This window comes from Corvus hawaiiensis, chromosome 40, assembly GCF_020740725.1.
Source record: "Corvus hawaiiensis isolate bCorHaw1 chromosome 40, bCorHaw1.pri.cur, whole genome shotgun sequence".
Classification (NCBI taxonomy): Eukaryota; Metazoa; Chordata; class Aves; order Passeriformes; family Corvidae; genus Corvus; species Corvus hawaiiensis.
Genome location: NC_063252.1, coordinates 191,514 through 202,428, shown reverse-complemented (window position 1 = coordinate 202,428; position 10,915 = coordinate 191,514). Strand labels below are relative to the sequence as shown.

The window sequence follows — 10,915 nt, the reverse complement described above, 5'->3', positions numbered from 1 at the left end:
GCCTCAGGCCTCTCATAACCCCCCAAATCTCCCCAGCCCTCCTATTTGTGCCCCAGATCCCCCGAAATTCCCCCAAAACCTCCCCAAAACCCCTCCAAACCCCCCAAAACCTCCCCGTATCTCCCCAAAACTTCCTGAAATCCCCCCAAAACCCCTCCAAATCCCCCCCAAAACCTCCCCGTATCTCCCCAAAACTCCCCGAAATCCCCCCAAAACCCCTCCATATCCCCCCAAAACCCCTCCAAATCCCCCCAAAACCTCTCCATATCTCCCAAAACCCCTCCAAACCCCCCAAAACCTCCCCGTATCTCCCCGAAACCTTCCCGAAATCCCCCCAAAACCCCTCCATATCCCCCCAAACCCCTCCAAATCCCCCCAAAACCTCCCCGTATCTCCCCAAAACTCCCCGAAATCCCCCCCAAACCCCTCCATATCCCCCCAAAACCCCTCCAAACCCCCCAAAACCTCTCCATATCTCCCCAAAACCCTCCAAACCCCTAAAAACCTCCCCGTATCTCCCCGAAACTTCCCGAAATCCCCCCAAAACCCCTCCAAATCCCCCCAAAACCCCTCCATATCTCCCCAAAACCTCCCCGTATCTCCCCCAAAACTTCCCGAAATCCCCCCAAACCCCTCCATATCTCCCCAAAACCCCTCCAAACCCCCAAAACCTCTCCATATCTCCCCAAAAACCCCTCCAAACCCCCAAAACCTCCCCGTATCTCCCCGAAACTTCCGAAATCCCCCCAAAACCCCTCCAAATCCCCCCAAAACCCCTCCATATCTCCCCAAAACCCCTCCAAACCCCTAAAAACCTCCCCGTATCTCCCCCAAAACTCCCCGAAATCCCCCCAAAAACCCCTCCAAACCCCCAAAACCTCCCCGTATCCCCCCATTTCCCCCCCAAATCTCCCAAATCCCCTCACATCCCCCCGTTCCCCCCCCCACCTCCCCTCAGGATACCCCCCCCAGACCCTCAAAACCTCCCCGCGCCCCCCCCGTTTCTCCCCCCCGTTCCCCCCTCGGTCCCCCCCAAACCCCCCCAAATCCCCCATTTCCCCCTCACGGACCCCCCCCCCCCCCCCCCAAGTCCCCTCAGGTTCCATCCCCCGCCCCTCCGACACCCCCGCGCACCGTCCCGGCCCCCCCCCGCCCGCGCCCCTCCCCCAAACCGCCCCAAATCCCCCCCGATCGCCCCCAAATCTCCCCCCCGAACCCCTCCCCCCCCCCTCCCCCCCTCACGGCCCCCCCCTTCCCCCCCTCGCCCCCCGCCCCGCCCCCCCCGCCCGTCGCCGCCGATGACGCACCGCCCGCGCCGCGCGGCCGCCGCTGGCGCCCCCGCCCCTTCCGGCGGCGCTCCGCCCCCTCTCTATGGTTCCTCCCCATATCCCTCCCGGTGGGCTCCTCCCTTCCACTTCCGGTGGCGCTCTAGCTCGGTCCTCCAACGCCTCTTCGCGCTGCTGGCGCCCAAATCCTCCACTCAGAACGCATCGAAATTCCTCCCGGCACCCCAAAATGTCCCTCCTGCCCCGCCGCTGGGGGGTCGCGGTGGCGCCGTTCTCCCTAAACCACCCCCCCGGAGCTGTCGTCTCTATGGTGGCAGCAGCGGAAGTGGCGCCGTGAGGGAGGGGCGGGGCTTCCGGTTCGGCGCGCGGCGCCCGGGGGGGGGCAGCGGCGGCGCGATGGAGGTGAGGGGGGGGCGAGCGTGAGGGAAAAAGAGGGGGAAAATGGGGAAAAAGCGGGAAAAAACGGGTCCGGGTGTGGGTTGCGGTGAGGGGGGCGAGTTTGAGGCGGAAAAAATGGAGGCTTGGGAGGCTTCGGGGGAGGAGGGGCAAATGTGAGGGAAAAGGGGGGGAAAAGGGGTCTCTGAGGGGCTTTGGGGTGAGGGGGGAGTGTGAGGGGAAAAAATGGGGGAAAGGGGAAAGGAAGGCGGGGAAAGGAGTTTGTGGGACTTTGGGGGGCGAGGGGCGAGTGTGAGGGGGGAAAGGGAGAAAAAGGGGTCTGGGGGTTTTGGTGTGAGGGGAAAACGGGGCGAAAATGGGGGAAATGGGAAAAAAAGGGGTTGGGGGAGCTTTGGTGTGAGGGAAAAAGGGGGGAAGGGGGGGTAGAGGTGGAAAAGGAAGAAAAGAGGGAAAAAAGGGAGAAGTGGAGAAAGAAGGAAAAAGAAAAAGGGAAAAGTGGAGAAAGATGAGAAAAGTGGGAAACAGTGAAAGAGAAAGGGGAAAAGAGGGGGGAAAGGAGAAAAAAAGAGGGGAAAAAAGAGGGGAAAAGTGACAAAATCGCTGGAAAAGAGGGAGAAAGGAGCGGAAGTGGGGGTAAAGGTGGGAAAAGGAAGAAAAAAGGGAAAAGTGGAGGAAGAAGGAAAAAGAGAGAAAAAGGAAAGATGGAGGAAGATGAGAAAAGTGGGGAGAAGAGGGGGGAAAGGAGAAAAAGGAGGGAAAAAAGAGGGAAAAAGTGACAAAATCGCTGGAAAAGAGGGAAAAAAGGAGGGGAAGTGGGGATAAAGGTGGAAAAGGAAGAAAAAAGGGAAAAGAAAAATGAAAGATGGAGGAAGATGAGAAAAGCGGGGAACAGCGAAAGAGAAACGGGAAAAGGGGGGTAAAGGAGAAAAAGAGGGGAAAAAAGAGGGAAAAAGTGACAAAATCGCTGGAAAAGGGGGAAAAAGGAGGGGAAGTGGGGGTAAAGGTGGGAAAAGGAAGAAAAAAGGGAAAAAGGAAGAAAAAAGGGAAAAGAAAAATGAAAGATGGAGGAAGATGAGAAAAGTGCGGAACAGCAAAAGAAAGAGAAAGGGGGAAAAGAGGGGGGAGAGGAGAAAAAAGAGGGGAAAAAGTGACAAAATCGCTGGAAAACGGGGAAAAAGGAGGGGAAGTGGGGGTAAAGGTGGGGAAAGGAAGAAAAAAGGGAAAAGAAAAATGAAAAGATGGAGGAAGATGAGAAAAGTGGGGAACAGAGAGAGGGGGAAAAGAGGGAGGAAAGGAGAAAAAGAGGGGAAAAAAGAGGGGAAAAGTGACAAAATCGCTGGAAAAGGGGGAAAAAAGGAGGGGAAGTGGGGGTAAAGGTGGAAAAGGAAGAAAAAAGGAAAAGAAAAATGAAAAGATGGAGGAAGATGAGAAAAGTGGGGAACAGAGAGAGGGGGAAAAGAGGGAGGAAAGGAGAAAAAAGAGAGAAAAAAAGAGGGGAAAAAAGAGGGGAAAAAGTGACAAAATCGCTGGAAAAGGGGGAAAAAAGGAGGGGAAGTGGGGGTAAAGGTGGGAAAGGAAGAAAAAAGGGAAAAGAAAAATGAAAAGATGGAGGAAGATGAGAAAAGCGGGGAACAGCGAAAGAGAAACGGGAAAAGGGGGGTAAAGGAGAAAAAAGAGGGGAAAAAGTGACAAAATCGCTGGAAAAGGGGGGAAAAGGAGGGGAAGTGGGGGTAAAGGTGGGAAAAGGAAGAAAAAAGGGAAAAAGGAAGAAAAAAGGGAAAAGTGGAGAAAGAAGGAAAAAGTGGAGAAAGAAGGAAAAAGAAAAATGAAAAGATGGAGGAAGATGAGAAAAGTGGGGAAAAGAGGGGGGAAAGGAGAAAAAAGAGGGGAAAAGTGACAAAATCGCTGGAAAAGGGGGAAAAAGGAGGGGAAGTGGGGGTAAAGGTGGGAAAAGGAAGAAAAAAGGGAAAAAGGAAAAAAGGGAAAAGAAAAATGAAAAGATGGAGGAAGATGAGAAAAGTGCGGAACAGCAAAAGAAAGAGAAAGGGGGAAAAGAGGGGGGAAAGGAGAAAAAAGAGGGGAAAAAGTGACAAAATCGCTGGAAAAGGGGGAAAAAGGAGGGGAAGTGGGGGTAAAGGTGGGGAAAGGAAGAAAAAGGGAAAAGAAAAATGAAAAGATGGAGGAAGATGAGAAAAGTGAGGAACAGAGAGAGGGGAAAAGAGGGAGGAAAGGAGAAAAAAGAGGGGAAAAAAGAGGGGAAAAGTGACAAAATCGCTGGAAAAGGGGGAAAAAGGAGGGGAAGTGGGGTAAAGGTGGGAAAAGGAAGAAAAAAGGGAAAAGAAAAATGAAAAGATGGAGGAAGATGAGAAAAGCGGGGAACAGCGAAAGAGAAACGGGAAAAGGGGGGTAAAGGAGAAAAAGAGGGAAAAAAGAGGGAAAAAGTGACAAAATCGCTGGAAAAGAGGGAAAAAGGAGCGGGAGTGGGGGTAAAGGTGGAAAAGGAAGAAAAGAGGGAAAAGGAAGAAAAAGGGAAAAGTGGAGAAGGAAGGAAAAAGTGGAGAAAGAAGGAAAAAGAAAAATGAAAAAGATGGAGGAAGATGAGAAAAGTGGGGAAAAGAGGGGGGAAAGGAGAAAAAAGAGGGGAAAAAAGAGGGGAAAAGTGACAAAATCGCTGGAAAAGGGGGAAAAAGGGAGGGAAGTGGGGGTAAAGGTGGGAAAAGGAAGAAAAAAGGGAAAAGAAAAATGAAAGATGGAGGAAGATGAGAAAAGTGGGGAACAGAGAGAGGGGGAAAAGAGGGAGGAAAGGAGAAAAAAGAGAGAAAAAAAGAGGGGAAAAAAGAGGGAAAAAGTGACAAATTCGCTGGAAAAGGGGGGAAAAAAGGAGGGGAAGTGGGGGTAAAGGTGGGAAAAGGAGAAAAAGGGAAAAGAAAAATGAAAAGATGGAAAAAGATGAGAAAAGCGGGGAACAGAGAGAGGGGAAAAGAGGGAGGAAAGGAGAAAAAGGGGAAAAAAGAGGGAAAAAGTGACAAAATCGCTGGAAAAGGGGAAAAAAGGAGGGGCAGTGGGGGTAAAGGTGGGAAAAGGAAGAAAAAAGGAAAAAGGAAGAAAAAGGGAATAGAAAAATGAAAAGATGGAGGAAGATGAGAAAGTGCGGAACAGCAAAAGAAAGAGAAAGGGGGAAAAGAGGGGGGAAAGGAGAAAAAGAGGGGAAAAAGTGACAAAATCGCTGGAAAAGGGGGAAAAAGGAGGGGAAGTGGGGGTAAAGGTGGGAAAAGGAAGAAAAGAGGGAAAAAGGAAGAAAAAAGGGAAAAGTGGAGAAGGAAGGAAAAAGTGGAGAAAGAAGGAAAAAGAAAAATGAAAAGATGGAGGAAGATGAGAAAAGTGGGGAAAAGAGGGGGTAAAGGAGAAAAAAGAGGGGAAAAAAGAGGGAAAAGTGACAAAATCGCTGGAAAAGGGGGAAAAAGGAGGGGAAGTGGGGTAAAGGTGGGAAAAGGAAGAAAAAAGGAAAAGAAAAATGAAAAGATGGAGGAAGATGAGAAAGTGGGGAACAGAGAGAGGGGGAAAAGAGGGAGGAAAGGAGAAAAAAGAGGGGAAAAAAGAGGGAAAAAGTGACAAAATCGCTGGAAAAGGGGAAAAAAGGAGGGGAAGTGGGGGTAAAGGTGGGAAAAGGAAGAAAAAAGGGAAAAGTGGTGGAAGAAGGAAAAAGAGAGAAAAATGAAAAGATGGAGAAAGATGAGAAAAGTGGGGAACAGCAAAAGGGGGAAAAGAGGGGGGAAAGGAGAAAAAAGAGGGGAAAAAAGAGGGAAAAAGTGACAAAATCGCTGGAAAAGAGGGAAAAAAGGAGGGATTTGGGTCTGATTTTCCAAAATCCCCACAGTTCCCGGGAGGCAGCGACAACTACCTGGCCATCACCGGCGCCTCGCACCCGTTCCTGAGCGGGGGCCGAGGTGAGAGCCCCGGGAGGGGCAAAAACGGGGAGAAAACGGGAAAATCCCGCCCGGGGAGGTCGGGAAAATTTGGGGGGGATCGGCGGAACGAGGGGGAGATGCGGGAAGAGGCCGAAAAGCTGAGGGAAAGGGGGGGGGAGGTGGCGAAAAATGGAGGGAAAAAGAGGTGAAGTTTTGCGGGGCGGAGGAAAATCGAGGGGAAATTCTTCGAACGGAGGGAAAAACGAGGTAAAACGATGTAAAACAGCAAAAAAAAACTCTGCTGGAATTGCCCAAAAAGGGAATAACGAGTGGGGGGTTGGTCCGGAGGAGATAAAAGTAGCACTGAGCTGTCCCAAAGTGGGGAAAAAACGGCACCAAAAACGCACGATTTTCGGTAAAAAATGGGGCTGGAATGGTTAAAAATAAACAGCAGCGGCGATAGAACGAACCAGAACGGACAGAAACGGTTCTGAGGAGCCAATTTGGGGGGAAAAAAGGACAATTTGGGTCTTCCCCCCCTTTTTTAGGGTGAAAGAAGCCGACTTCGGGTGTTTTCCTTCTGTTTTGGGGTTGAAATGATCCAATTTGGGGTTTTGCTCTGTTTTTGGGGTCAAAGAAGCCGATATTTGGTGTTGAAAGAGCAAATTTTGGGGGTGAAACGACCCAGTTTGAGGTCTTTCCCCTGTTTTGGGGGGTCAAATGATGGAATTCCAGGTGTTCCCCCCTATTTTTGGGGTGAAAAGAGCCAGTTTTGGGGTCAAATGGCGAAATTCCTTGTTTTGGGGTCATAGGAGCCAGTTTTGGGGTCAAATGATGGAATTCCTGGTTTTGGGGTGAAAAGAGCTGATTTTGGGGTCAAATGGCGAAATTCCAGGTGTGTCCCCTATTTTTGGGGTGAAAAGAGCCAATTTTTGGGGGTCAAGTGATGGAATTCCTATTTTTGGGGTGAAAAGAGCCGGGTTTGGGGTCAAATGGCGAAATTCCAGGTGTTCCCCCTATTTTTGGGGTGAAAAGAGCCGGTTTTGGGGGTCAAATGATGGGAATTCCTATTTTTGGGGGTGAAAAGAGCCGGGTTTGGGGTCAAATGGCGAAATTCCAGGTGTTCCCCCTATTTTTGGGGTGAAAAGAGCCGGGTTTGGGGGTGAAATGATGGAATTCCTATTTTTGGGGTGAAAAGAGCCGGGTTTGGGGTCAAATGGCGAAATTCCAGGTGTTCCCCCTATTTTTGGGGTGAAAAGAGCCGGGTTTGGGGTGAAATGATGGAATTCCTATTTTTGGGGTGAAAAGAGCCGGGTTTGGGGGTGAAATGATGGAATTCCTATTTTTGGGGTGAAAAGAGGCGGTTTTTGGGGGTGAAATGATGGAATTCCTATTTTTGGGGTGAAAAGAGGCGGTTTTTGGGGGTGAAATGATAGAATTCCTATTTTTGGGGTGAAAAGAGCAGAGTTTGGGGGTCAAATGATGGAATTCCTATTTTTGGGGTGAAAAGAGCCGAGTTTGGGGGTGAAATGATGGAATTCCTATTTTTGGGGTGAAAAGAGCCGAGTTTGGGGGTGAAATGATGGAATTCCTGTTTTTGGGGTGAAAAGAGCCGGGTTTGGGGTCAAACGGCGAAATTCCAGGTGTTCCCCCTATTTTTGGGGTGAAAAGAGGCGGTTTTTGGGGGTGAAATGATGGAATTCCTATTTTTGGGGTGAAAAGAGCCGGGTTTGGGGGTGAAATGATGGAATTCCTGTTTTGGGGGTGAAAAGAGCCAGGTTTGGGGGTGAAATGATGGAATTCCTGGTTTGGGGGTGAAAAGAGCCGATTTTTGGGGTCAAACGGCGAAATTCCAGGTGTTCCCCCCCTATTTTTGGGGTGAAATGATGGAATTCCTATTTTGGGGGTGAAAAGAGCCGATTTTTGGGGTCAAACGGCGAAATTCCAGGTGTTCCCCCCCTATTTTGGGGTCAAATGATGGAGTTCCTATTTTTGGCGTCACACGATGGAATTCCAGGTATTTCTGGGCCCCAAAGAGCCGGGTTTGGGGGTCAAATGGCGGAACCCCAGGTGTGTCCTCCCCCCCCCCCCCCCCCCCCCCCTGCCCCCGCTCCGTTTTTGGGGTGAAAGAAGGCGATTTCGGGTGTTTTCTCCCCCCCTCCCCAGACGTTCCACACGCCCAGCCTGGGCGACGAGGAGTTCGAGATCCCGCCCATCCCGCTGGACTCGGACCCCTCGCTGGCCGTGGTCGGACACTTCGAGGACCTGCCCGAGCCCGGGGGGCCCCCGGAGCCGCCCTTCGCCCCTCCCCCCTACGGCGTGGCCGGCCTGGAGCTGCCCGTGGGGCTCCCGCCGGGCATCATGGAGCAGGGCGGGGGGGCTACTCAACATGGTGAGGGGGGCAACCTCGGAACGGGGGGGGGAATGGCTACGGAATGGGGGGGGAATGGCTACGGAATGGGGCGGGGGGCTACTCAACATGGTGAGGGGGCGACCTCGGAATGGGGGGGGAATGGCTACGGAATGGGGGGGGAATGGCTACAGAATGGGGGGGAATGGGCTACGGAATGGGGGGAATGGGTACGGAATGGGGCGGGGGGCTACTCAACATGGTGAGGGGGCAACCTCGGAACGGGGGGGGAATGGCTACGGAATGGGGCGGGGGGCTACTCAACATGGTGAGGGGGCAACCTCGGAATGGGGGGGGGGAATGGCTACGGAATGGGGGGGAATGGCTACGGAATGGGGCGGGGGGCTACTCAACATGGTGAGGGGGCAACCTCGGAACGGGGGGGGGAATGGCTACGGAATGGGGGGGATGGCTACGGAATGGGGGGAATGGACCTGAAATGGGGGGGAATGGCCCCAAAATGGCGGGAAACGGCCCCAAAATGGGGGGAATGGTCCTCAAAATGGGGAGCGGCCCCAAAATGGGGGGGGGGCAATCCCTGGGATTTTTTGGGGCAAATCGCTGGGATTTTTGGGGCCAATCACTGGGATTTTGGGGCCAGTCACTGGGATTTTTGGGGCCAATCACTGGGATTTTGGGGCCAATCACTGGGATTTTGGGGCAAATCGCTGGGATTTTGGGGCCAATCACTGGGATTTTTGGGGCCAATCACTGGGATTTTTGGGGTGCAATCCCTGGGATTTTGGGGGCCAATCACTGGGATTTTGGGGCTAATCCCTGGGATTTTTGGGGTGCAATCCCTGGGATTTTGGGGCCAATCACTGGGATTTTGGGGCTAATCCCTGGGATTTTGGGGCCAATCCCTGGGATTTTGGGGCTAATCCCTGGGATTTTTGGGGCCAATCCCTGGGATTTTGGGACCAATCCCTGGGATTTTTGGGACCAATCACTGGGATTTTGGGACCAATCACTGGGATTTTTGGGACCAATCACTGGGATTTTTGGGGTGCAATCCCTGGGATTTTGGGGCCAATCACTGGGATTTTGGGGCTAATCCCTGGGATTTTTGGGGCCAATCCCTGGGATTTTTGGGACCAATCACTGGGATTTTGGGACCAATCACTGGGATTTTTGGGACCAATCACTGGGATTTTTGGGGTGCAATCCCTGGGATTTTGGGGCCAGTCACTGGGATTTTTGGGGCCAATCCTGGGATTTTTGGGGCCAATCCCTGGGATTTTTGGGGCCAATCCCTGGGATTTTTGGGGCCAATCACTGGGATTTTGGGACCAATCCCTGGGATTTTTGGGGCCAATCACTGGGATTTTGGGACCAATCACTGGGATTTTTGGGGCCAATCACTGGGATTTTGGGACCAATCACTGGGAGTTTTGGGGCCAATCACTGGGATTTTGGGGCTAATCCCTGGGATTTTTGGGGCCAGTCACTGGGATTTTGAGGCCAGTCACTGGGATTTTGGGGCCAGTCACTGGGATTTTTGGGGCCAATCACTGGGATTTTTATGGGATAATAAATGATGGTTTTGGGGTGCAGTCCCTGCGATTTCAGGGTGCAATCCCTGCGATTTCGGGGTGCAATCCCTGGGGATTTTGGGTGCAATCCCTGCGATTTCGGGGTGCAATCCCTGCGATTTTTGGGTGCAATCCCTGCGATTTCGGGGTGCAATCCCTGCGATTTTTGGGTGCAATCCCTGGGATTTCGGGGTGCAATCTCTGCGATTTTTGGGTGCAATCCCTGCGATTTCAGGGTGCAATCCCTGGGATTTCAGGGTGCAATCCCTGGGATTTTTGGGTGCAATCCCTGCGATTCAGGGTGCAACCCCTGCATTCAGGGTGCAATCCCTGCGATTTTTGGGTGCAATCCCTGCGATTTTTGGGTGCAATCCCTGGCTTTCGGGGTGCAATCCCTGGGATTTCAGGGTGCAACCCCTGGCTTTCGGGGTGCAATCCCTGCCATTTCAGGGTGCAATCCCTGGGATTTCGGGGTGCAACCCCTGCATTTCGGGGTGCAACCCCTGCATTCCGGGGCTGTCCCCGCAGGAGCTGGAGCCGCCCATGGCGTCGCAGTTCGGCCCCCGCGGCCCCGGTGACCATCGAGGTCCCCTCTGGGGGCTCTGAGCCCGGGGGCGCTGCTGGGCCCGGCCGGGGCGCTGACCACCATTGACCAGTCGGAGCTGAGCTCGCAGCTGGGGCTGGGGCTGGGCGGGGCCGCGGCCACGCCCCCCGGCCCCGCCCCCGGCCCCGCCCCGGCCCCGCCCAGCCCCGAGCGGGGGCTGTCCCCCGGCCCCCGTCCCCCGCGGGCTCTCTGCAGGACGAGGAGCTCGAGGACTTCCGCAGGGTGAGCTGAGAGAATCCCCAGAAAACCCAAGAACGTCCCCAAAACTTCAAGTTTCCATTTTCCTTCGTGTTTTTAATCTTGGTTGGATTCTGCTTGATTCTCTTGGTTTTTTTTGTTTCTTTAAGTTTTATTTATTTGTGCTTGATTTTACAACATTCTTCTGTCATTTCCGCGTGTCCTGCTTGCTATTTCCTCAATTTTTCTCGTTTTTTCCTGAAATTCCCTTTTTTTTTTTTTTTTTTTTTGAAAACTTCAGGTTTTTTTCAGTCGGGAGTCTTCTTGGTTTACAATTTTTTTTTCTCCCAAAATGTTCCCAAATCTTGGAACTTTGTCGGGAAGTTTTTCCAAACCTAGGAAGATTCTCTTAAGATCTTCTTCAAATTCTGAAGTTCTCTCTCAAAATCCTCCCGAACTTTAAAATTTCACTCTGCGATTTTAAATTGTTTTTTCTGTGTGGTTTTTTTTTCAAATCTTCACATTTGATCCTCGAATAATTCTTAACGTGTGGTTTTTTTGAAATCTTCCCATTTCACCCTCGAATAATTCTTAACGTGTGG

At 52.1% G+C, this 10,915-nt stretch overlaps 1 protein-coding gene across 1 annotated transcript in view; it reads left to right on the top strand.

The window, feature by feature from the left end:
• The first annotated feature begins 1,419 nt into the window (after positions 1-1,419).
• The window catches only part of TOX4 (TOX high mobility group box family member 4), a 13,667-nt gene continuing 4,171 nt past the window's right edge, over positions 1,420-10,915 (top strand). The window contains exons 1-5 of the mRNA XM_048290402.1: positions 1,420-1,688; positions 5,560-5,623; positions 7,752-7,982; positions 9,940-9,961; positions 10,119-10,358. Coding sequence (XP_048146359.1) covers positions 1,683-1,688; positions 5,560-5,623; positions 7,752-7,982; positions 9,940-9,961; positions 10,119-10,358 — 563 coding nt within the window. The 5' untranslated portion in view covers positions 1,420-1,682. The remainder of the gene's footprint in view (positions 1,689-5,559; positions 5,624-7,751; positions 7,983-9,939; positions 9,962-10,118; positions 10,359-10,915) is intronic.